At 49.6% G+C, this 26,914-nt stretch overlaps 1 protein-coding gene across 2 annotated transcripts; it reads right to left on the reverse strand.

Moving 5' to 3' along the window:
* Positions 1–3,455: 3,455 nt before the first annotated feature.
* NANS (N-acetylneuraminate synthase) lies at positions 3,456–23,711 on the reverse strand. Of its 2 annotated transcripts, none has more exons than XM_087419427.1 (6): positions 23,530–23,711; positions 19,353–19,532; positions 10,649–10,748; positions 9,686–9,840; positions 5,897–6,163; positions 3,456–3,688 (listed from the first exon to the last, which is right to left on the reverse strand). In XM_087419427.1, exons 1-6 carry the CDS (start codon positions 23,659–23,661, stop codon positions 3,479–3,481), a joined length of 1,044 nt encoding a protein of 347 aa, XP_087275553.1. In that variant the 5' UTR covers positions 23,662–23,711; the 3' UTR covers positions 3,456–3,478. The 2 variants fall into 2 exon arrangements, with proteins under 2 accessions (XP_087275553.1, XP_004423294.1); XM_004423237.3 differs by having other exon boundaries at positions 19,317–19,532; positions 23,530–23,709.
* Between the last annotated feature and the right edge of the window lie 3,203 nt (positions 23,712–26,914).

Raw genomic sequence — 26,914 nt, forward strand, 5'->3', positions numbered from 1 at the left:
ATGGGGAGTTCACTACTTCTCAAGATCACTCACTACGGTCTTGCTTATGTGGAAACAAACCCTGCCTCCCCACTGTTCCTATTATGTAGCTTTTGGCATCTTTGTGATCATCCTTGAGCAACACTGAAGCCGCTTATGGTCCCCTACTAACTTTCAGAGATTTCAGGGACCCTCCCTTGCCTACTGCATCGTCTCTTCATTTCTGCAGTTCCACTTTGTCAAGGAGCAGGGGACAGTGATGTCAGCCTAGTGGAGGCACAGCCTAGCAGAGGACACACAGAGGTGGCCCTGCACAGCCAGGGACTGGTGGGCAGGAGTCTGTACGAGGAGGAGGGGACAGCCTGCCCAGGAAGCCAGGCTGCATACAAGGAGGAGTAAGCATGGGTGGGGGCCCAGGGCTGAGTCCACTATGTCCTGCTCAGAAGCCTTGCATGGCTCCCCGTTGCCTATAGAACAAAGTCCAAACTCAGCAGACTTTTAAGCCCTTGCTTCCTTCCTCACCACCTTCCAAAACCCTTCCTCTCCCTGTGGCCATTCCCTGCCACACCATTACCTGCTAGTCTCTGGACACTCTGGGCACTCCCCAAGCCTAGGCCCCAAATCCCATGATGCCTGCCTCAGTCACCTGTCAACCTGCAAGGCTGAACTAAAGTGCCACCTCCTCCAGGAGGCCTTCCCTGGCCACACCTCCTCTCCCATCCCCACTCCCATGGCTCCCATGACTCCTGGAAAACCTCTCAGCGACAAGAGATTTTCACATATTGAGGTATGTGGGGTAACTTCTGGTTCAAAACTGATTCAGCATGAACTAAAGAAACCTGACTTAGGGCCCATCACACACACCGTACACCTGCTTTAACCATACAAGAATGCGCTCTTAAGAAGGCATACTTGCTGGGCCGGCCCTGTGGCTTGGTGGTTAAGTGCGCGCGCTGCGATGCTGGTGGCCCGGGTTCGGATCCCGGGTGCGCATCGAGGCACCACTTCTCCGTTCATCCTGAGGCCGAGTCCCACATACAGCAACTAGAAGGATGTGCAGCTACGACACACAACTATCCACTGGGGCTTTGGGGGGAAAAATAAAATAAATAAAATCCTTAAAAAAAAAAAAAAAAGAAGGCATACTTGCCCTCCTCCACCCTATCGGTAACACCTGTGTTAGTCCCTTTCCCGACATCAGGGCCCTGTTGACCTGCTAATTTGGAACTCAGTACCTCTTTGAAACTTGGATGAATACGTATCCTGGGTGTGTTTAATATATGTTCTTTGTTCTAAAAAGGTTTAAGACTATATTGAAAACCATGTTTCTCCAGAATGCTTTCTTCCTTTGTGGAAACTGTCTTCCCAGGTTATAATCTTCAATTTGGCTCAAGTAAAACTCACCTCTCTCTCTTCCATCTATAGAATGGTTATTGGTTATTTTTCATCAGCATCAGCAATTCACACACGCAGGGTGCTGTTTGTGGAAGTCCCTGTGCCGGACAGGCCGTGAACTCGGACAGGGACACCTGCTGCCTCACGGTGGGCCCCGTACTGCCCCTTACCTGGCAGGCGCTCATGTCTTCTAGACCTGAGATTCCCAGCCTGAATGGGCCAGCACTGTGCCTGGATATGGAGCCTCCAGCCCTCGGGCAGCCCGGCCAGCATGAGGTGGCCAGTGGCTACCGGTGCAGGCAGCCCCATGGGTGATCACGCCTGTCACACAGGCTGTCATCCTCTCTGCATGCCCTGGTGGGAAGCATGTTCTAGACACTGGCCCTCCTTCACAGTTCTCTCCAACACATCACACAGTCCTCTACACAGAAGACAGAGGTTAGACCCGTGACCTCAGTGGCTCTTCCAGCCCTGCGCCTCACTGATTCCTGCCCTCTTGAGACATCCAGCTGAGGTGTACAGAGCAGCCTGGGCCCTCCTAACATCCAGTCTGACAGGCCTGGCGGCAACTGACTGATTCCATGCTGGAACCACCCACTGCAGATTCTCAGCTAGAGCCAGGCCAGGCCCTGCCCCCGTCCCTTCCAGACTCACGTGCTGTGTCCAGGCCCCGGAGCACATCCCTCTACCACCATACTACGTCTCTTCTTGTAGAAGGTCTCAGATATCTGCTTAAATGTCACCTGCCCTGCTGCTGCAGAGAAAAGGCCATGGAGTCAGAAGTTTTGATTGTCTACCCAAGATATGTTTATAGGGAGAAATGAGGAGTAAATACCAGCCAGAAATTGATACCGTCACACTTCAGTTCTCAGCACGTCAATTTTACGGGTTCTCTTTCTCTCTCACATGAGTACAACCCAGGATTCCCATCCCACACCACCCTACCCACACATACAAACACGAGTGCCTTTCCAGAAACTGTTTGGGGATCCACAGGAGAGGGAGGCCCTATACTCAAAAGTAAAGAAACTTCAAAAGGCTAATTTACGCATTTGAAAAGAGACTCAGACAAGTCAGAGTAAACAAGATCAAATAAATATGAACAAAGATTAAGAATTTGAAAATACATTAGAAAAGAATCATTAATCTCAGTATTGGTTCAAAAGAACAAGGGGAATATGACAAGGAATCTCTGAAAGGTTCATGCTGCTGTTCAGGCGGTAAAACAGTGAGAATCTCTTTTGTTAGCGGGGTTTGTAATTTCATTGTGGATTAAGGAAGGGCTGGTTTCAGCATCATCACCATATTTAAAAGTCGCCACAAGCTGCAAATACACCAAGCCCCACACTCCCCGTCTCCCTGACGCGGCTGTTTCTCCCCCATTGCACATACCGCCTTCTAACACACTGTGAGTCACTCCCTGCGCTCACGGTTTATTGTGCATCTGTCCCCATCTGCGTGGGAGTTGCATGAAGAAGGGATTTGGGCTGTTCACTGCTGTATCTCTGGGACCTAAAACAGGGCCTGGCACGCTGTCGGCCCTCCATATTTGTTGGAAGAAAGAATGAATGCCTTTTCCCTCTGCTGACAGAGATATGAGCGCTTTGGGCGTTTCTCTGCCTGCAAAACCCTTTAACCAAACCCTTCTCTATTGCCGGGTAATCGCTATATCGCTAACTGGACAAAGAGCCCCAGGGCGGGCAGGGGATGAGGGCAGGGGCGAAGGAGGGCACCTGGAGTCCTGGAAGCAAGGGAGATTTCGGGTCATTTGGGTTGGCTTTGCAGGCAGGAAGAATGAAGGCCTACAGGAGAGGACCCACCCGGCCAGTGCTCACCCCTCTTGCATCCGCGTAGTCCCTGGAGGGTGACCATCTGCCTTTGAGTCCAGCTCCCCTCTGGGCTGGCCCGGCTGAAGCAGAGACACCATATTTGCTCTCTGTATCCCTCCAACGGGCCTGACACAGGGCCTGCCCCAAATGTCTGTTGTCTGGGGGAAGTGGATGAAAGCCAGGTCTCTGGAGAGCAGCACTCCGGCCCCGCCTCACCCCGACGCACCTGACTGTACCAGAAGGTGCTCCGAATTCAGAGAACAGCACTTTATTTTTTAACACTTGACTTTTTTGCCATGATTTTCCACTGATTCTTCCATGATGGTGTCGTCTTCTTCAATAGTGACTAGGACTTTCTTGCCTACCAGGCTAAAGATGTCTTCAGGAGGGTAGCCTTTGGGCTCACCCACCTTCACGGTGAGCATGTCCAGTGTCAGAATGGTACCTTCTGGAATTTTCACTTTGGCCACCACAGACTTGCCCAGCTGTGGAGAAAATTAAGACTCAGTGCCAGCCTCCCAGAAATAACTAGTGCACGCTGCCTTTTACCCCAGGTCCTTGATCACTCTTCACAAGACACCTTGGGAGCAGGGACCTTCCCCCCTGGGTGCTGAGAACAGTATCTTGCACACAATGCAGGGCCTCGGCCAGTGTGGGGTAAACTCAGAGACAATAAAGTTGCCAAAGGAAGGGCTCGGGTTACATAGCCAAACAGCCAGGTCCAAATCCCAGACAGCTGGGTACAGTTGTGGCTGTTTCTCTGTAAAATGAGAAATAACTGTGCCTCTATCTTGTCAGATGACTATAAGATTCGCGATAATATATGTAATCTACCTGGAACATAGAATGCTCCCGATAAATGAAAATCATGATTACTTTTGTCATCATCTAGTTCAATACCTCATTTTAAACTTGGGCAGGGCTGGCCCCATAGCTTAGCAGTTGGGTGCGCGTGCTCCGCTGCTGGCGGCCCGGGTTCCGATCCTGGGCGCGCACCGACACACCGCTTCTCCGGCCATGCTGAGGCCGTGTCCCACATACAGCAACTAGAAGGATGTGCAACTATGACATACAGCTATCTACTGGGGCTTTGGGGGAAAAATAAATAAATAAAATTATTTAAAAAAAAAAAAATAAACTTGGGCAAACTGAGGCCCAGAGGGCAGGTGTCTTGGCCAAAGTTGCAAGGAGTTGGGGTGAGAACCTGGGATCCCTGACTCCTGGCCCACTGCTCTCGAGGGACACAAACCTAACTGCCACCTGCTTGGCAAACTAGGAATGTGGAGGGGTCCCAAGACAGTGAGCGTGAGTGCTATTCAGAGGACCGCAGAGGGGCCTCCAGGAAGGGGCAGACAGGACAGGCGAGGGAACGAAGGACACCTGAAGCTCAGGACCAGCGTTTCCGTGTCTCGTCCATAAATGCTGTTAAACAAATGATGCTATGTGGCTCTACATCCTCACGGAAGGGCCAAGGAGCCAGTTCTGGAATTTAGCGCCAGGACAGAAGCTGGTTATCAGCTTATGCATCCTGTTGTGTTTCACCGTCTGCTCAGGGAGCCAGGAGGCTCAGAACCAACTACTGAGCTCTCATCCCGGTTTCTGGTACAAGTCTCTCCCCTTTTCCTCTATGAGGTAGTTGTTTCTTTTTACTACTATCTTAATTTCCCAGTGCATATGCACATTGAATTTGAGGAAGCAAGCAGGCCTCACTAGAATAAAAGATGACAACACTCCCCACACATGCCTGCCATTTGATCTCTGCCTCGACCCAGACAGCCTGCAGCAGGTGAGGAGTGTCTGCACTCCTGGCCGCCCCAGGATGCCTGCTCTGTGACTCAGAGGCCAAGGCAGGTCTAGTCCAAAGCTTCCCAGAGGCCCAGACGGTCAGTGTGCCAGGCAGCGTCCTTGGCCTCACCGTCCCCTCAGTCTGAAGCTCAAACTGCTCCTGAGGGGATAGCTGCATCACCCCCACCGACCCCGCGCGACAACCCGCTGCCCCATCCGTCCACCCACTGACCCCTCTGCGACAACCCGCTGCCCCAGCCATCCACCCACCGACCCCCTGTGACAACCCGCTGCTCCACCCGTCCACCCACCGACCCCCTGCGACAACCTGCTGCCCCACCCGTCCACCCACCGACCCCCTGCGACAACCCGCTGCCCCACTCGTCCACCCACCGACCCCCTGCGACAACCCGCTGCCCCACCCGTCCACCCACCGACCCCCTGCGACAACCCACTGCCCCATCCATCTGGTGCCTCCCCCACTGAGGGACGCCTTGACATACCACAGGCCTTTCTCTCATGCCTCACGGGCCCCTACACCTGAATGTTTCCCAGGGCTTACCTAATCCAGGCGACCCCAGACTTGACCCACCCGGGGGCTTCACGAGGTCCCCGACACCCCTGCCCCCACATCTCCTGAGTCTAGAGCACTGGGGGCCACAGGCTTCAGAGACCCAGTGGGAAACTCGAATATGACCTGACGTGGCCAGAGAAACCTCGGAAGTTCCCCTGAGCAACGCGTTCCTCCCGCTGCTAAGATGAGCCCGGGGAGACTCAGGGTTGGGGCGACATCCCTCCGTCGTCCCACCAGCCTGGGCTCAGGCAGGGCTGGTACTGATTCCACCTGGCAGCCAAGCCCAACGCGGCCCCCTCAGAACAGTGGCGCCCCGCAGGGCGGGCAAACCCACCTTCTCGTTGCAGGCCATCTCACAGGGCAGCAGCTGCTTCGTCGGGGAGCCCATGGCCCTCTCCACCAGGCGCACAGACCGCACCAGCTCGGCCAGCTCGCCAGGCTCCAACGAGGCCGAGTGGTCGCTCCCCTTCCAGGTCTTGTCCAAAGTTATGTGACGCTCCAACACCTTGGCCCCCAGAGCCACCGCGGCCACAGAGATCGCTATGCCTGTTTCATGCCCAGAATACCCGATGGGAATGTCAGGAAAGAGCTTCTGATATTCCTTTAAAAGAGAAAAAGAAAAAAAGGCTAAATCTTGTGGTGCTTTACACATACATTCCCGTCAGGCAGATCTGGGTTGGAGTCCCATTTAGCTGCTGACTCTGTGCAACTACGGGCAAGATACTGAGGCTCTCTGGGCCTCTCCTCCCGGGGGACAGTAACAGTACTGGTCGAGGGCTGCTGTAAGTGTGTGAAAAGCACTCGGCACACTGTAAAAGCTCAAAAATAATAGCTTCCGTTATCGAGAATGCATTTCTTTTTTTTTTTTTTTTGTGAGGAAGATCAGCCCTGAGCTAACATCCATGCTAATCCTCCTCTTTTTGCTGAAGACCGGCCCTGAGCTAACATCTATTGCCAATCCTCCTCCTTTTTTTTTTCTCTTTTTCTCCCCAAAGCCCCAGTACATAGTTGTATGTCATACTTGCACATCCTTCCAGTTGCTGTATGTGGGACGCCGCCCCAGCATGGCCGGAGAAGCGGTGCGTCGGTGCGCACCCGGGATCCAAACCCGGGCCGCCAGTAGCAGAGCGCATGCACTTAACCACTAAGCCATGGGCCAGCCCCCAAATTTATTTTTCTTTCTTGTTTTTTTTTTTTTTTTTGTGAGGAGATCAGCCCCGAGCTAACATCCATGCCAATCCTCCTCTCTTTTTGCTGAGGAAGACCAGCCCTGAGCTAACATCCATGCCCATCTTCCTCCACTTTTATGTGGGATGCTGCCACAGTATGGCCTGACAAGCGGTGTGCCGGTGTGCACCCAGGATCCAAACCCAGGCCGCCAGCAACAGAGCACCAGCACTTAACCACTACGCCACAGGGCCGGCCCGCGAGAATGCATTTCAAGAATGATTCACACTGTGCAAATCACCAGGAATGACAACAGAACCAGAACCGAATGCCTAAACTCATTCAGAAAGCATCTGTCTACACACCGCTCATGAAGCCAGACTGTGGTGGCATCCCATATATAAAAAAAATAGAGGAAGGTGGGCGCAGATGTTAGCTCAGGGCCAAATCTTCCTCAGCAGAAAGAGGAAGATTGGCAACAGATGTTAGCTTAGGGCTAGTCTTCCTCACAAAAAAAAAAGAAAAAAGAAAAAAAGAAAAGAAAAGATCCTTGTTTAAGAAGGGGCCAGCCCAGTGGCATAGCGGTTAAGTTTGTGCATTCCACTTCGGCGGCCTGGGGTTCACAGGTTTGGATCCCGGGCGTGGACCTACTCACCACTCATCAAGCCATGCTGAGGCAGCATCCCACATTTAGAAGAGCTACAACTCTACAACTATGTCCTGGGGCTTTGGGGAGAAAAAGAAAAAGAGGAAGATTGGCAACAGATGTTAGCGCAGGGCCAATCTTCCTCAAAAAAAAAAAAAAAAGCAAGCAAGCATCCATCACATTTAATTAGGCTAAGCTGCTGAAGGCAGGTGTGCTATATGCACAAATACCATCAATTATATACACGGGCCAATCTCACAACAGTCCTTTGGTGGAAATGCTAAATAAGTAATTAATCGTTATCTATAATTCACTGAACACAACAAAAGACATTCCAAGTCAGTGAGGCTTGTCAGTGAGGGTGACAGAGAGCTCAAGTACAGCAGAAAGACCCAAAGGGGGTTAATGAAAGATTGGGACGTGAGTGGAAAGGCCTTGAAAACCAGGCGTGAGGGTGTGTGATGGACGAAGGAGCGCAGGCTGCTGGGTCCAGAATTCTAGCTGCTGCAATGTGGGGGCTGGCGAGCGAACTCATGCTGCGCCCTGGTGTGGAGAGAGGACAGGACTGCTCCCGGGGCGAGGATGGGAGGGAGGGGGACCACGGCACACAGAGGGCAAATCAGGGGTGATGCCCGGAGTCGCAAGCACTGAGTGGGGATTCTGGTGATCTCTGTGGGGGCGACAGGAGGCTCACTTTCTACGTTATATATCTTAGAGCTGTTTGAGTTTTTTAAAAAATCATGTTTAAATTTTAAAAATAACATGATTTAGAGATGAGCTAGAAATGGAGAAAAGACTATCAACTGAGAGGAACAGAAAGTTTAGGTAAAAAGATAGCAGTGTCAGTTTTCAAAAAAGGTTTTTGTTTTTTTTTTTTAAAGTTAAATATGATGACTATGTAGCAACATGTACAAAAGCTTACACACGCATGGAAAAAACCCAGAATGTCAAATACTGTACTGAAAGGAAAATACAAAGGAAAACTGGCTAATGGCAATATCAGGATTACATGTGTGTAAATATATTTAGAATCCCACTAATATTACTATAATGTTTTGTATGATAATTACATATATACATATTTCTAATTAAGTTACGTTTCAGGTGCTACGAGGAGAAACTGAGGGAGACGGCCCGAAACAACAGGAGACAAGGATTCTATCCGAGCTTTGCCACAAGCTGCTGTGAGATCTCAGGCAAGTCCGTCCTCCTTCCTTTGGGACTGGACTTCACCATCTGGAAAATGACTGAGTTGGAGTAGACAAAGCCAGAGAGAGAAAGCTCCCTCAAGGCTGACACTGTAAGCAGTTTGAGCCCCAGGGATGCTGAGGATTATAGGTAGAAAATAACAGAGCCGGCAAATAACATAAAGTAGAAAAAACCAGAAATTTCAAGGTCTTCTACAACTCAAAATGAAGAGAAACAAACAGATATTTGTACACCAGTGTTTCTATCAGCACTGTTCACAATAGCCAAAAGGTGGAACCATCCCAAATGTCCTTCAATGGATGAATGGATAAAGAAGACACAGTATACACACACAACGGAATATTATTCAGCCTTAGAAAGGAAGGAAACGCTGACACATGCTACAACATGGATGAACCCTGAGGACATTATGCTAAGTGAAATAAGACAGACACAAAGGACACATATTGTAGGATTACCCTTATATGAGGTAACTAGAGCAGTCGAATTCATAGAAACAGAAAGTGGAACGGTGGCTGCCAGGGACTGGGGAGGAGGGAATGGGCAGTTAGTGTTTAATGGGTTCAGAGTTTCAGTTTGGGAAGATGAAAAAGTTGTGGAAATGGATGATGGTGATGGTAGCACAATAATGTGAACGTACTTAATGCCACTGAACTGGACACCAAAAAATGGTTAAAATGGTAAATCTTATGTATATGTATACTTTACTACAAAAAAACAAACACACAATGCACTAAGAAAGGATATGAGCCAGCAATTCACAGAAGAGGGACCTCTAATGGCCAACACACATGGGTAAAGAAAATATATAGAGACAATTATAAGGACTCCACCTTAAATTTTACAATTGGCAAAATTAAGATTGGTTTCAAGAAAATTTATAATCACCCTCTTTAGAATGTATCTGCCTCCTTAACTGCACAGTTGGTTCCAGTTTGATTCTGTAACAGCAAGACTGTCAAAAGATGTTCAAATCACGAAGCATGTCATGGTTGGTTAGAATTTTGGCTATAAAACAGGCTACATCTTCCCCACAGTAAATGGCCCAAGAAAAGCCATCTTGCAGTGCCCCCTAGGACAACGGCCCTCCCTCCTGCTCACCGGGATGACGCGAAGGTTGACGTCCTCGGGCAGGAGCGGGTAGGCGCTGGTGCACTGGAGGAAGCAGAAGTTGGGGTTGATGGGCTTCACGATCTGATAGACTTGCTTCATGGTGTCCATCGACTGCATCCCGCTGGAGATCACCATCGGGCGGCCTGAGTGATCCGACACCAACACCACCATCACTTTCTTTTTAGGGGTTCTCACTCTCCCTCCAGCACACCCCAACTGTTGGTCTCAGCATTCAACTGAACTCCACAAACATCTCTTTAACACTGTGGCCGCCATGGTGGGGAAACAGAGGGGAGCTTTGTGGGGTCCTGCCCTCAACCACAGGAAATGTAGACTCCCCTCGCCCCCACAACATTATCATTTAGCAAAGTGAACTGAATTAAGGAGGCAGAGGAATTTCACACTCTTCAGAGAAAGATGAATATCTCATTGGATTAGGAGGCTGCACAGTGTGGTGCAGCGAGCACTGCCCCAAATTCAAGAGCAGGGGTGAGTGTGAGGCCAGAGCTGCGCGGTCTCAGATGCCTTGTCTATGAAACAACTATAAAGCATCATAACCACGACCCGCTTCAGTCCCAGGGTTGTTCTGAGGATCAAATGAGATTACTCATGCTATAAAACCACTTTACAAACTGTAATGTGCAAGGTTACATATTATAACATACCTACAGAATATTTCTCAAAGTCACAGCTTTCTCTAAGAAGTTTTATATATACTGTCATATCCGCAATTTTGTATAAATACTTTCTTATAAATTAAAAATAATTTTTTAATTAAAAAAATTCTTATAAAAACTCTTATCCTTAATTTCTTTCAAGTCAGCACATGAAAAAGTGGAAGTATACACTGATTGAAAAGTCTGTCTTCAGGAGACTCCTTTAATGGGTTGTTACTAAAAAAACATGCAAGTTTGGCCTCCCTTGGACTGTGTGACAAAATTCAACACTCACCTTTTTTGGCCGTCTTTTCCAGATAAGGAAAATTGTTAGTGTCCCCAGATCCAACTTTGAAAAACGGAACATTCAGTTCATGCAGAAACTCAACCGCCATCTACAGAAATCAAAGAAGAAGCTCTTTTTCACCATTGTTCAAAATCACTGTCCTCAAGACAGACCACGAGCCTTCCTCTTATCCAGCAAGAGGGAGTCTCTCAACAACTTGAAAGCAGGCAAAGATTTGTTATCAGTCATTTCATTCAATTTAAACATTCTTTCATTCACATCCACCCATCCATTTGTCCAACAAACATTGCTGGCTGTGCGGGCTAGAGAATCCAGAAAAGCATCAGAGCCCTGGCCAGACCCTCCCTTCCCCAGGGGCCCAGGGCCCAGTGAACAAACGCGAAAGGGTCATGACCTAGTCTTGACCCAGGAAGCCAGGCAGTGAGAAAGTGAACGTCCCTCAAAGGCCTTCCCCTTTACTCGGACCAAAGAGCCGGGGGAGAAGCCATTTCAATCCTTGCCAAAAGTGGGGAAAATGGAGCGTTTTACAGCCCAGCTCTGACACACTGATCCACAGCTGGCAGGGCCCATCAAACCCAAGTCCTTTGGGACCTCAAACCATGCCGCCCACAGTAAAAACGAACCTCAGTCACTGTTACTGACCCATCACAGCTTGAGGTTACCTCTCTAGGGCCCTTGGCCATCCGTATTTGGGATTCATCAATAAGACGCAGGAAACTGGTGAGTGTCAGCAAACGCTTGCTGGAGGAATCAGGAAACCACAACTTTAAAGAGTAAAATCTCAGGTTGCTGTCAAATTACAAGAACCCCCAAAACTACCTTTTATTACTATTTTTTTAATTGAAGTTGAAAATCAGAAGTGGGGGAGAATCACTGTCTTGAATGTTTCCAAATCTCTAAGTTCTACCTATCCTAAAATACCGCCTGCGTTTCAGAGGTAAGTCTGGAAGACTTGATGAGCTCGGTCAGCGCTTCTCATACTGTGATGCCAGCACACGACTCTCCCAGGGGTCTCACTAAAATGAAATGCAAATTCCGACTGTGTTGGTCTAGGGTGGAGCCTGAGTCTGCTCTTCTAGTAACTTCCTGGGTAATGCTGCTGCTGCCACTCCATGAATCACACTCTGAGGAGCAAGGAACTAGGTCACCATGCCCGAAAATCCACAGGGCAGCGGGGTGTGTGAGAAGGTCATTCTGCCTGCAGGCTCTTTAAGTCAACCCACTGCTGCCTGAGCTTCCATCCATCTTCCCAGCAGGCGATGAGCTACTCCCATCACTGTGGCTGCACTCAGAGAAGACGGTTCCTCATGTGTAAACCCTCTAATAGTGTACAGGTGGGAGCCGCTGGAGAGCCACACAGATGGGTCAACCAGCCACTGAACGGTTCAAAGGCAGATCGCAACCCCCTCGGTCCGAGAGACACTGTCCAGCACTGCCGAGCGCCACTCACCCCCAAGTGTGCAAAGCCCGCTCTGGTGTGGTTCTCGCTGCCTCCTCCCCTCCGCTCTATTTCCTCCTCATCTCCCTTCTCCCTTCCATATTTTTCTCTCTCACTCTCTCTCCCATTTATGTGTCTCTTGTACTGTGAACCAGCCCTAAGCTGGAAGTGACAAGCATTCGTTTTTAATATGTTTATTGAACAAAGTCCAATTTTCCCACCCTTCTCCCCTATCTGGCAGATGAAGAAAGTGTTTTCTATTTCAAGAGGGGAAACCCTACGCTAAGTTTACCTCTATAGACTGCTCACCTGTGAGAGCCGCTCACGATGAAAGAGCACCCACGGGCATAAGGAGATGGAGGAGCCCACTCGGGAGAGGTGCAGGTAAGCAGGGCCAAGGAGGGGCCAAATGCAGAAAAACACCTCACAAAAGCTTACCTATGGAGGCTGTAAAATTGTCATGAAGTTCTACAATTTTCAAACGAGGAAAAAAGGGACCCTCCTAGGGAACCAGCCCCACCTCGTGGCCACTTAGAAAACTGCCACTGTGGATTAATCTGCAAAGGGTGCCAACTGCAAAATGGGCAGACGCTAGCCTTCCCGGCTGAGGCCGTACCGCCACGCGCAGGGCCCCTAAGGCTGCGTCAGCGCTGGTGGCCTCCTCTCCATGGACTCCTTGGCTTCCCCTAGCCCCGCCCACTGTGCTGTCTGTCCTCTTTCCATCTAGGGGTCCAATGCAGCCAACTTCTCCTTCCACCCCATAGCACAAAGCCTCTTCCAGTCTGTCTGAAAGGAACTCGACGGAGGATGGCCGTCCCTGGGCACCAGCCTGGGTTAAATACACACAGAAAGAAAAGCAAACTGGTCTGGGTGAAGCGCTGTGCTGCCAGAGGTCCCCCTTCGAGGGGCCCAGTAAATACATTTGTCTAGCTGTTTTGCCTCAGCGTTTCCCAAACGTATTCAACTCACAACCCTTGTTTATTTGCGGGGAGGGGCTTTAAATTAAAGAACTGAAGAGGACCAACGACGTGCGCCCACAGAAGCCCTGTCCATGTCGTGTCCTGTGAGACTCTGGGGCCCGCTGGTCTACCGGGTAACACGAGAGAGGGGCCGGGAGTTCTCCACTGCCCCTTCCTTAGCTCCTGCAGGAAAGGAAAAGCAGCCCACGGTGATGAGCTGGGGCACACAGGGGGTGCTGGAGAGCGGCCCAGGGTGAGGAATGATGGGGGCAGCACGGAGCGGAAAGGCGGGGCCTGCCCTCGGCCGGGGGCCGTCAGAGTGCACCAGACCTGGGCAGGCTGGCCGGGGAGGCGACGCGAAGGCCGAGAGGAAGAGCGCAGGCGGAGGGAGGGCAGCTCCCCAGGACGGGCCATTTGTGCGCGAGGGCAGCACGTCCTCGGGGGCCGCCTCTACGGTCCTGGCTCCGCAGGCTTCCTCTGCGGTCCTCTCCATTTGGACCGAAGGCACCCCGCTCCTGTCAGCCGAGGTCCACGGGCCTCCCTGCCGCTTCTGACCAGGTCCCTGGTAGAGCCCTTGGCCCGCCTTAACCTTTCCTCAGCACAGGGCGGGGAGGAAAGCGGCACTCAGTAAACGCCCGCGTCCACACGGAAGTCAGGGGGGTAAACACGGAACAGGGGCCCGACCCACCTCCAACGGCCGCACAGACAGGGCACGCTGGCTCAGCAGAGCCACCTGGCCAGCCGGCACAGCGAAGGAACTCCGTCAAGACTCCTGAGAAAGCCCTTCCCTCCGCGCCTGGGCCGGGGTCAGGCAGGAGACCGGCGGGGAACGAGTGGCGTTCCTAGCACAGAGCCTCCTGCCCACACGGTGTGAGGCAGAAAAACTCCAGAGCTCCAAGTCACAGCACGGCTGTCCTCCGGCGGAGGCGGATGTCGCCGGCCCTCGCCCCCACAGGCTCACCTCACCGAGTCCTGCCCGCAGCCCTGCGGGGTGGGCACCTCTGTTATCCTGTTTTTACAGACGGGGCACCTGCGGCTCAAGGAGGCTACGCGACGAGCCCGAGCCCACACAGGGAGCGTCAGCGCGGGGACCTGAGCTCGGAGAGAGCGGTGCAGAGCACGTGCTCCGGGCCGAGAGGCAGCCCCTGACTGACCGCCAACACCCAGGCTCCTCTCCATCTCCCAGCTGCTCCTGCTTCTCACCCCACGCCACCTCGGAGCCAACCACCTGAAGAAGCGGCTTCTCCTAAGCAGCCTCACAGGTGCACGGAGGCGCCCTCTCTCCAGAGTCCGCGTCCTGGAGCTCGGTGCCTGCAAACACGGACTGAGAAGGAAAGTCCTCACTGCGGCTGTAAGTCACCGGAGTGACCTCTCTGGTCCTGCGCTGACTCAGGACGTCAGAGCCGGGAGAGCCCTGGGGCGGCAGCTTGTTCACACACAAAAGGGAACAGAGCATGTTGGGTTGTTCTAGTTTGGGGCTACTGTGAATAAAGTCGTTATAGACCCATATAAGTTTTTATGTGAATCTAAGTTGTCATTTCTTTTTTTTTTTTAATTTTATTTATGTATTTTTTCCCCCAAAGCCCCAGTAGATAGTTGTATGCCATAGCTGCACATCCTTCCGGTCGCTGTACGTGGGACGCGGCCTCAGCATGGCGGGAGAAGCGGTGCGTCGGTGCGCGCCTGGGATCCGAACCCCCGCTGCCAGCAGCGGAGGCCGCGCACCTAACCGCTAAGCCACGGGGCCGCCGTAAGTTGTCATTTCTTTTGGCATAAATTACCAAATGACAATTGGTGGGCCACATAATAAGCACGTCTATTTATTATTTGCGGGGAGGGGTGATAAAAATGTTCTAAAATTCAATGTGGTGATGGTCACCCAACTCTGTGAATATATTAAAAACCATTGAACTAATATACTTTAATTAGGTGAGTTGTATGGCATGCCAATGAAGCTGTTATTTTAAAAAAAACACACACAGCACGCCTTTCATTAGCCCCTGCCAGAGGAACGATGTCACCACACAGCCTCTGGGAAACTCCACTACACGCTTGTGAGAGAATGACAGTGAAAAAGGCAAATGACAATTGAGTATCATTAGGAAAACAGTTTTGACCTCCTGGCCCTCCCGAAAAGTCTCATGAATCCCCAGGGGATCCTGGACCACACCTTGAGAACGGCTGCCATACTCTTTGGTCTGTTTATCTTTTGTTATTTCGGTTTGTTACTGTTGTTTTCAGTTGCCAGTGCAGTGAAATTCCCAAGTGACATTTCTTCCATTTCTCCTTCCTTTGGACGCAATACTAGCTATGGTCAGATTTTAGGAAAACTATGTTCAGGGGTGGAAGATGGGTAGATAACTCAACTACTGAGATGAATTATTTTTAACCAACAGGTTGGGACTTAGTCCTCCAAGTGAGAGAACTGCTCAAAGTAATTACTCTGGGAAAGGCTGTATGCTTATTCCAAAGACAATACGAGGGATCCAAAATACGTTTGTACTCTTCCTTGGAAATTTTCTCCAGAGCCTGTTTACGGGTCCTGCAAAAACGAATCTGTGTCGTTACTAAGTCAGATCAAAAGTTTCACCCAGGAATTTTTTTAAGTCTATTCACATTTGGCACAAGAACAATTAGTAGTTTCCTGAACCCAAACCTGCCCTCTAAGGACAAGGATTTGGCTGTCACCAACTGCCTGAGTCCTAGAGGCAGGTGCCAAAGAGAAATCCCAAAAAGTTCTGAGCCCATGGTACATGAAACAAGCACGGAATGAAAATGTGTCATTTCCTGGGTGTGGCCTTCCTTCCATCAAGGTACTAACTAAGCACGTACTACAGACCAACCCTGGGCCAGGATCCACGTTCGTGGTGTGAACACGCAGCCATAAAAATGTTCTTACAGAACTCCCTGCCTCGGGAAGTGTTCTTTACATATATGGTCTCTCTTGCTCCACAGGACAAGCCTGCATGCTGGCCATTTTTAATTCACCCCCTTGCCCTTTGCCTATGAGGAAACAGGCCCAGAGAGATGCAAGAAGGGTGTCGTCTAGAGGGCAGACTCTGCACTCTGCCTCATCAGCGGGTTGGCATCAGCCTCTGCTGATCAACAGCTATTGACACCCTCTGTGCTTCAGTTTCCTCATCTAGAAAATGGGGATAATAATTGTTCTATCTCAAGGGGTTGTTAAGAGGAGTAAATGAGTTGATATCTTTAAAATACCTAATAAAGGGGCTGGCCCCATGGCTCAGCAGTTAAGTGCACGCGCTCCGCTACTGGCAGCCCGGGGTTCGGATCCCGGGCGCGCACCAACGCACCACTTGTCAGGCCATGCTGAGGCGGCGTCCCACATACAGCAACTAGAAAGATGTGCAACTATGACATACAACTATCTACTGGGGCTTTGGGGAGAAAAAAGGAGGAGGATTGGCAATTAGATGTTAGCTCAGAGCCAGTCTTCCTCGGCAAAAAGAGGAGGATTGGCATGGATGTTAGCTCAGGGCTTGATCTTCGTCACAAAAAAACAAAAAACCTAGTAAAGACCTTGGTACATGATAAACACTTGAGAAATGTTAAAGATTCTTATTCTTGATCACTCAGCTAGTTAATGGCAGAACCAGAAACAATACCCAAGTCTTTCAGATCCCAAAGCCCACATTCTTTCCTCCTTAACCTTGCTGGATTGACAGATCCCTTAAGGATCTGATAAGAGCCACTAATCCTCTCTTTGGTTTGGCTCTCATTTATTTATTCATTCAACAAATATCTCCCAGCACTAGGGATGCTGTGGGGCTAACAGGCTGGTGGGGAGGAGGGAGAGTTAACTCGTAATGACAGAAGGAGAGAGCACCAGCAGAACACAGGGCTGAACCAAGCAGAGGCACAGGAAGACTTCCCTGGGGGAGCACTGTTTATTTCAGCTAGGATCAGAAAAATGCCCCGGTCCAGGGGGCTCGGCTCCTAGGCCAAGAAATTTGAACTCCATCCTGCTGTCCTCCAAGTGACCAGCACTTTGAAAGAACAATATTTAACCGGAGGCAAAACGTTCTGATTTGTCTGTTAAAAAACAATCCTATTTCTTTAGGGGACACCAAACACAAGCTCGGAAACTCCCCAGGCTGTGAGAAGCATGGCTCTGTTCCTGAAAAGTCTCACTGTCGGTTCTGTTGACACATCCGTGACTTACCCACTCCTTTCTGAAATGCAGACAGATGTGTCACCAGTTCCTAGTGACTCTGTGCAAACCCAGATCTCAGATTTGGAACTGGATGCAGTGAGGCCCTGACTCAGCATTTTCATTAGCTGAAGACCAGCAACATCTCTATGCAATCTCTTTAAGGTGGTTTTCCTAAAAAATCTGTCCCCTTGTTCCCGGGGCAGCTCTTGGGCCCAGAAACTCTCCTGCCACCAATATCAAGGGTGAAGTGCACGGGGGAAGCCCAGAGGCTCTGCTGAGCTCTGGGAAGCCACACACACCTGGATTGATGCCCAGGCGGCAGCTGAGGGACCACAGAATGCACCCTGCACCAGGCATCAGATCTGCCTCCAAGACCCATTTCCTAGCTGTGTGACAAACGTCCTGCCCTTCTGCGCCTCCATTTCTTCATCTGTAAAATGGGCAAAGTAGGGACAAAATATATTACTGTACGTGAAGATACTTTGTAAACTATAACGTATAATTCAAAAGTAGGAAATTATGATTGCTAAATGCACAGTTGATCTGAAGAATGTCATGCTTATGAAAGCTGTGAATTAAGGAATGAATCTGGGCTACAGAACTGAAGCCTGGTTCCCAGAGGCCTAGATTCTCTGCCTCCCCCCTTTTTGAAACTACTAATGGCCTGGGCTAGACTTATGTTTCTTTTGACTCAATTTACAGACGTATTTTGGGGTTGGAACAGTGGCACAAAGGGTCGGAGGCCAAGAGAATGGACTGGGCTCGGCTTCAGATATTCTGGTTGACTAAAAGAATCCCAAGTGTTTCAAGTGCCATAAAAATGCTCTTAGGTTTGATCAAATAATCCACTCCTGCAAAGCCATCCTAAGGAAACAACTCAAAACATGGTAAAAAGATGTTCATCTCAGCATTATTATAAGCACAAAAAACTAAAAGTAACCTTCCTGTTCAAAAGTAGAGAAATGGTTAGGTATGTTATAAATCCTCAAAAAAAACACTACATTGCTATTAAAAACTTTAAGCATCGGGGCCGGCCCGGTGGCGCAAACGGTTAAGTGCGCGCGCTCTGCTGCGGCGGCCCGGGGTTCGCCGGTTTGGATCCTGGGCGCGCACCGAAGCACTGCTTGGCAAGCCATGCTGTGGTGGCATCCCATATAAACTAGAGGAAGATGGGCACGGATGTTAGCCCAGGGCCAATCTTCCTCAGCACAAAGAGAGGAGGATTGGCAGATGTTAGCACAGGGCTGATCTTCCTCACAAAAAAAAAAAAAAAAAACTTTAAGCATAGATGTGGGTAAAAGCTTGTGGTATAAATTTAACTGGGAAAAGTGGGCAAGGAACTAAATATTCACAAATATAACAACCAGGCAATAAAATATGCACATAAAAAGACTTCAGGAGGAAATATATAAAAAGAGCTGCCACACAGAGATTACGGGTCAATTTTTCCCCTTTTCCTGTTTTCTAAACTTTTTGTGATATTATATTATTTTTACAATTAAAATTTTTTTACATTCAAAAAAAGAGCACATGAAGGAATCTTGAGGAGGCAGGGCACAGAGCAGATGGGACCCGAGACCCGGCACCAGCTGGACTCTTCCAGGATGTCAGCATAGCCATCCTGTGTGCCACTCCCTCTGGATGACGCCAATGCGTCCCCACCCAATGCCACCCCATCCAAATCGCCAAGGCCACTCAACAAGGGACAGGCTCCCGTCAGAACTGAGGTCTCCTGACTCCCAGTTCAGGCCACTTTCCACTGGCGGAAAACTGGCCCAATGGAGGTCTCCCACACACTTGAGGGACTCGGGGATTCCAGTGTGGCTGCCCCCTACTCCCAGAAGCAACTTGTTTTAAAAACTGTGGTCCTCTTCCCACAAACTCTCACTGGGCCTCCGCTCCCCCGGCCTCCCGTCTGGCTGGGCATCTATCTGGTTAACACTCTGGGGAACTCCAGGTCCAGAAAGCACAAAGAAGGCTCAAGTGAGCAAGGCCTGGAGCTGGCTCTAGGCCAAAAGCCACTAGGCTGCCTGCTGTCCCCTGGGTCTGCTAAGGCGGCCAATGACAGAGTGGCAGATGGCTCACCTCATCCATGCCTGAGGCAGTGAAGAAGATGCCCACCTCCTCGGCATATCTCTGCAGCTCCCTGTACTGGGCGTGGCTGAATTCCAGGTGCCGCTTGTGCTCCCCGTAAGTCTTCCCCCAGGAATGCTTCGAAGTGTACGGCCGCTCCAAGGCCTTCCGATTGAACTTGTATTCCAGCTCACTCTTCTGGAATTTGGCACAATCAGCCCCACACTCCTGCAACACACATGAGGGCTCCTTTCAAGGACCTGTCGTGGATACTCAGAGAGAAGAGAGACATCGGGACAACCACTATGACATCATTAACTTTCAAACAATGTCGACTGACAGAGGCATTAAGAACCCCCAAAGAAGAAGAGGAGAAGCAAGAAATTCTCAAAGAAAGAAGAGGTCGGGAATAGGGGTTCCCCTCTGTTTCTCCCTCTTAAAATGCAAAGGAAAAAAAGGGCATTTTTTGCTTTGTTTTGCATTGTAATATTAAAAATAATTAATCAAACCATTAAGGAAGATTTTAAGGTATGTAACTCAACAGAGGATAGTAAAATGAGCACTGGACCAGACTTCAGGAGAGAAAGTCAGATTCTGGCTTAACTCTGATCCTCACTCCTGGATAAGTCACTTCCTGTCTCTGGACTTGAAGCCGGGTACCCGAGGGTTACTATAAATATTCAATAAGAACATGGTTACCCTTCAACCTTGTTCCCAACACAGACACAGATGAAAAGAAGTTAATCCATGCATCATTATAAATTTGTTAATTTGCTGTTTTCTTGTTTAACCTGAGAGGTGACTCAAGGGTCACAAGGATTTATGAGCTTGTCTTGGAGAAGAAAAAGAATGCCTTTAAGAAAGTTAGGACCAGATAACCAGCCTCCAGCTGCCGCTGCCGCCCAGAAGTATGGTTGCCTAAGGGCTTATCTGGACTGAGAGAAACATGGACTTCCCCCTTTGTTTCTCTGAAACTCCTCCTCCCAAGCCCCTTAGCTCTATAAAGACCCCCTGCTTTCTTCTTTCATTAAGGCAGATTTGAGAGAACCTATCCTCTGGCCTTCTAATTTTTTGCCAATTAGAATACTCCTTCCTCTACCTCCAAGCACTAGTGTCTCAGTGATTGGCTTACTGTGCATCGGGCACACGGATTTAAGATTAAGTGGCTCAGTATCAGGCTCAGTTTCTCCATTTATACAAACAGCCATTTGGGCTAGCTTCAAGACATGTAATTGTTCTAAGGAGCCCCTTATGGGGGCGGGAAACAAAGGAACAACTCTGCTTTTAGCTGATTTGCACTTGTGCTTTTCTGCATGGCATCTTGTTTGAACAAGAGATTCTGGGGTAAAAAGCAAACAAACAAAACTTAGAAATGCCCCAGCCTTACTGAACGGAAGCTATAACATAAAAGCTGGGTTGTCTGACTATAGTTCTATTGCCAGTCAGCCTCCAATCTCTCAAAACTGTTTTTAAAAACCACTCAACAGAAAGATTAAGGAAAACTCTCTAAAGTCTTTAGACACAGAGGTATTCATGCTGTTGAACCCTCTTAGCTCCAGAGATGTCTGTGCTGAGGGCGCTGCTCCCACTCCTGGAAAAATCACAAGATGGCATGGTCAGGACTTGATGCTTGAAAGGAATAGCAGAACTGAAAGTGACCTTGGGAAACAGAGTTCTCATTGTCTAGATGAAGATCCCAAGGCCCAGAGTGACCTGACCAAAGTGGCACAGTGAGTCTCTGGCAGAGCCAGCCAGATCACTTCCTAAAGGCTGCAGAACACGTGTGTCCTGGCCCATGACTAGAACCTGGATCCCTGCCACACTCAGGCCCCCAGCAAGCGAACGAGGAAGTCTTCACAGACTGTGGCTCCTGGCTCCCTTGACTTCTCACTTCTATCTCAAGAAGCAGACTTATCCTCAAAAGGTTAAAAAGCTTGTCTCCATCTGGGCGAAACTTCCCTCTACAGGAGATGATAAAAGTGAAGTAGCAGAGGTCAGATAAAGGTGGACTACATTCCACATGACAAGAGTCACACAGGGAGGAGAACAGCATCCTCCTCTTTTCTCAGCTTCTTTCTTAAAAATGAGTGATTTCTTTATCTGATTAATGCTATGGTGAACTCTAGGTTCAGAAAACACAATCACTATCCCTGTTTTACTATAATGCTGAAGGTTTCTTTGTTCAAGGTTTTATTGCTTCTCTATTGGCAAAAAAACAAGCAGAACTCCAGGATAAGCCAAGGCATGATGTCCCATTTGCATCAAAATTTGAAAGTTAAAAGTATATTCAATTAGCAAGTCTCTATAATACATTTATATTTTATATATATCATATAAATATAATAAAATAAAAATAATTGAACAAACAACTTTTAATACTGCAAACAGAGCAAGCCAGCTTGTACATAACACACTCTGGGTAACTAACTCGCAAATATGACTCCATTTAGCAACTAAGACAAAAAAAAAATCTTAAAATATAAGGATTTCAAAAAATTCCACTGCTTTGAATTTAAAAGCAAAAACACATACATATTGTAAGACAAGTAAAACTGAAGCCCAGAGAGGAAAAGTCACCTGCCCAAGATTATTCAGCTGGTAAATGATATCTTGACTCCAGCCCAGGGCTCCTTCTACTATAACACAGCCTCAACCTCTTCATTCTCGTCCCCTTGGAGAACTAGCCTTCAATATTAAAAGAGAAGGAGAGAAAAAAAACCAATTTTTCTTTGTTTCCATGGCTCTCATATCTCTAGGTATTTTTACAACTTCAGCAGTCAGAGGTCACTCCTTAGAAAAACAGGTTGTTCTCTAAAGTAGGAGCAGGAACTTCCCCCTAGAAAACAATGTTACAGCACAAAAGCTGGAGTCCTGGGGCTAGAAGCAAGGCTCTGAAATCCATTATTCACTAGCTGTGTGCCCTTGGGCAAGTCACTTATCTTCTCTGAGCCTTTAAAATGAAACCGACAGCATCTACCCCATTGTGGTGGTGTTAGAATAAATGAGACGGTGCATTTAGAGCACTTTGCCCAGTATCTGATAGAGTAAGCAGGCAAAAACAGTTACTCTTTAAAAAAGTATTTTTATGATTCAGTAGGCTTCCATAAAAGCAGAATTAGTCCTGAAAGAGTAAAATAAACCTAATCAGGAATGATGAAATTCAGGGAACAGCACTGGAACGGAAAATGTGAGTGAGCTCTCTCTAAACCAAGGAATCACAGTGCAGACTTTATGCTGCGGTCTGGGGTCACAATGAACAGGACAGTCCCCCGCCTTCCCTTCAGGGGGGCTCACAGTCTAACAGAGAAAGAGTGAAGCTTAAACAGACAATGACAACGCAGTTCGATGGGAACAATGATAGGAGTTCAGCATTTGGGGGAAGGAGTTGGAGAAAGCATCCAAGGAGACCTGAACAGGAGTAGAAATTTACCAAGAGGAGAGGGAGCACGAATATTCATAAACATCATATCACTAACAGCTAACTTTTATTGAGTCCTATCTGCCGAGTACTGCACTAAGAGCTGTACACGAGTTATCTTATGTGATCCTTACAACTCTGAGTTAAGTGCTATTACTATCAAGCCTGGTTTTCAAATGAGGACACGGAAGCTCGCAGAGGTTAAGTCACTAGCCCACGATCACACAGCTGGCAAGTGGTGGACTCAGGAATTGAACCCAGAGTCCTGGCATTTTAACCATTTCATATTCTAAACACAGGAATGGCAGGTAAGAGAGACCACAGCAACTTCCAGGAACTTCTAGAAATTCCTGGAAGTAATTCAATGTCGCTAGAAGATGTCAGAGATGAAAAATGATAGGCAGGAAGGGGCCAGGTCATCAAGGTCTTGAAGGCTAAGTTAAAGGGTTTCGACTCCACCCATGGGCAGCTGAGAGCCACTGAAGGCGTCAAGCAAGGGTGCGACCTGATTAAATCCGTGTTTCAGAAAGATCATTCTGCCACCAGAAGCGGGGGGAGAGAGGTCGGGTCAGGAAACAACTGCAGTAATGCAGACAGGTCAGGAGGGTGGCCGAGGGATGAAGAAGAGGATTCCAAAAATTCAGAAACGGACCCACCAAGCAGGACGCCAGGCCTGACGCAGGGCACAGCGAGGCAGAGAAGGGTAGTCCCAGCTACCCGCGGCCAAGCCCACCAAAGGCCACGCCCCCTCCCGGGCCCCGCCACGCCCCCGGCCGGCGCCCCTCTCCTCTCGCGCTCTCCGCTCACCTTGGCCGTGCGGATCATGCGCTTGGCCACCTCCAGGTCGCCCTGGTGGTTCTGGCCGATCTCGGCAATGATGAAGCACGGGTGCTGCCCGCCCACCCAGCGCCCGGGACACAGTTCCAGCTCCAGCGGCATGGTGGCGGCTCCCGCTCCGCTGCCACTCCGCCCACGTTGTCCGGCCGCCGCCGCCGCCGCCGCCTCGGAGCAGTTGGGTGGGCAGCCCAGCGGGGCCCACACGCCGGCCCCGCCACGTCAGCCCGCCGCCGCCGCGCAGCCAATCTCCGCGCCCCGCCTCGCTCACGGCAGCCAATCGGGGCAGGGGGTGGGCCCGCCCGCTAGAAGGGCGGGGCGGCAGGACGAGGAAGCCAGGCGCGCCTCGGGGGTTCAGGGAAGGGTGGGTTCTGCCCGTCGCGGGGTTCCTGCGCAAACTTTCCCCTGGAGGCTGACGGCTGCCTTTGCAGGGCGTGGTCTAGGTCTAACTCCCAAGGGCATGGGGAGAGCGTGTCCTACGGTGTAATGGAGAAAACGGACTCTGGAGTAAGAATTACAGAGCTGGTTCGAGCCTAGGCCCTGCCACTAACCAGCTCTTGATCGTGAATACGTTAGTCTTTCTGAATGTTCTTTTCCTTTTTCCCTGAAACGGGAAAATTATATAGAACCCACCTCATGAGGCTTGTGAGATGATGTATAGAAAACCCTGATCACAGTCCTTGGCCTATAGTAAGCTTTCAACAAGTGGTAGCCGTTCCTAGTATATGAGAGGCAACAGGTACAAAAAGTACCCCTGGCTTGTCCAAAGCCATCCAGAAAGCCTGAGCAGAGCCGGGACTCGGACCCTGGGCTGCTTCCCAGCTACGGCTCTTGCAGTACACTATGTTGGGTTGCAGACAAAGTTGAAAAACAAGAGCCACTTTCAAGGAAACAATAACCCTGATTCCCAGCTTGACTTACCAGAACTGATGAGCAAAGTAGCAACAACAACAGAAACGAGAGGAGGAGGCACATCTGCATAGAGGTGAAAAGGGTAGGTTTTGGACACTTTGGTGTAAATATGCAGGTGAAACTGCCCACTGGGGAGGAGGAAAGGCAGGTCTGAAGCTCAGAGTAGAGGTCTGGGCTGGAGAGAGATCTGGGAGCCATTCTGAGTGAGGAAAAGGAGGACAGGTCAAACTGGTGAAGGGAAGAGTGTGCAGAGGGATGAGCAGCATGGAAGATGAGCCTTGTGCAGCTGCCCTGGAAGGAATGGAGAAAGGGACCAGAAGCAAGTGACTAGAAGCAGGTGACACTGTGTCCTGAGGAGGGGAGACCCACAGGTCAAAGGCCCAGAGCTGTCCAGGAGAATGAAGAGCGAGGACTTGGGGACCAGGGGGCCACTGGAGACAGCAGATTTGGTGGCCAAGGGAAGAAGAGGAAACAGAGGGGTGAAAACAGACCTTTTCTTGGAAAAGTTCAGTTGTTAAAAGCAGATGGAGGGCCGGCCCCACGGCTTAGCGGTTAAGTGCTCGTGCTCCACTACTGGCGGCCCAGGGTTCGGATCCCGGGCGCGCACCGACGCACGCTTCTCCGGCCATGCTGAGGCCTCGTCCCACATACAGCAACTAGAAGGATGTGCAGGGCCGGCCCTGTGGCTTGGTGGTTAAGTGCGCGCGCTGCGATGCTGGCGGCCCGGGTTCGGATCCCGGGTGCGCATCGAGGCACCACTTCTCCGTTCATCCTGAGGCCGAGTCCCACATACAGCAACTAGAAGGATGTGCAGCTACGACAAACAACTATCCACTGGAGCTTTGGGGGGGGGGGAAATAAAATAAATAAAATCTTTAAAAAAAAAAAAAAAAAAAAAAAAAAAAGAAGGATGTGCAGCTATGACATACAACTATCTACTGGGGCTTTGGGGAGAAAAAGGGGAAAAAAAGGAAGAGGATTGGCAATAGATGTTAGCTCAGAGCTGGTCTTCCTCAGCAAAAAAGAGGAAGATTAGCATGGATGTTAGCTCAGGGCTGATCTTCCTCACAAAAAAAAAAAAAAAAAAGCAGATGGAGAATGGACCCTGGGCTAGAGGGAGTCCCAGAGCTGAGGGTTCTGAAGAAGTGCATGTTTGGAGGCCAGGGGGAAGCAACCAAAGGAAAGAAGGAGATTGCAGCAGGGTGCCTTCATCCGCATGCTGTGGGTGTGCTAGGCTAGATGGCCCGTGCTTCATGTCTCAGGTGTACATGGTCTTGCACACCTGGGTGAGGCTGAGCCACAGACCCTGGTTACAGAGAACATTCGCTCCAACACTGAAGGAACTCAGACACTTTGGGTTAAAGAAACCGTTATGGTTTTGCATAATTTGTAAGTGAAAATTAACTTTAAAGGGAAAAAAGGAAAAATCACGTTTAAAAATACAATCAACCCACAAAAGCAAGTTAGGCTGATGTTATTTGTGATTAAATGAGAGCTTTCAGTAAACTGAAGTCGTGCCTTGCTTTACTATACTAAGGAGGAAAGGATGTAATTTTCATTCCACTCGTTCTTGTTTTTAAAGCCAGTTTCTGGTGATTTCTGGTGCTTTCTCTGCTTGGATAATGAATCAATGTTCAATCTGTCAAAATGGATGAGAGCATGTGGGAAGGTCGTTAAAAACAAATTAAAACCAATGAGGGATTTTTTCTGTTATTGGCAGGAGAGGGCAAGGAAGAACTTAGTTGGGAGTACCCAGAGTGCTGGGTCATGGGGATCAAGGTGGATGATGGGGACCCAGTTCCCAGAACTGAGACCCTGGCGTCTGTGGCCCCATTGGTCAGCCTGACTGTGCTAAGCCCCTCCTGAAGTTGACTCCTGCAGAGCTTCCTCCAGCCCAGGACTCCTGCCTAATTTTTTTGTCCCTCTGTGCTCCAGCTACACTGAACTGTTTTGAGTTCCCCCAAAGGAGCGTGTTCTCACACCTCCAGGCTTGGCACAGGCTGTCCCCTGAGCCTGCACACCCCCCACTCCTCTCCTCCACTGCAGTGAGCTGTGCCTGGACACCTTCTGCAGGTCCTTCAGCATAGAAGGCACTTCCTCTCACAACCTTCTCTTATCTCCCCAACAACCTTCTCCTGGCTCCCATAGAATCCACTTCTTCACCCACTTGTTACCCTTTATGGTAATTGGCTCTTGTCTGTCGTTCCCTCTAGGCTGTGAGCTCCTTTGGGTCAGGAACCATCTGGAGCACCTACTCAGCACGAAACCCAGGGCAAAGCCCTAGGGGTCCCATGGTGAACAAGACAGACCAGCCCTCTGCCCTTACTTGCTTAGAGCCTTGTATTATAACCACGTCCTACAGGGCCAGGAGCCCCTTAAGAGCAGAGCCTGGACTGTTTCCTACTGTATCCCTAGCACCAAGCACAGGACTTCTTACACTTAGTAG

Source organism: Ceratotherium simum, chromosome 29 (assembly GCF_057802395.1).
Source record: "Ceratotherium simum simum isolate JZ-2026a chromosome 29, ASM5780239v1, whole genome shotgun sequence".
In the NCBI taxonomy this organism is placed as follows: domain Eukaryota; kingdom Metazoa; phylum Chordata; class Mammalia; order Perissodactyla; family Rhinocerotidae; genus Ceratotherium; species Ceratotherium simum.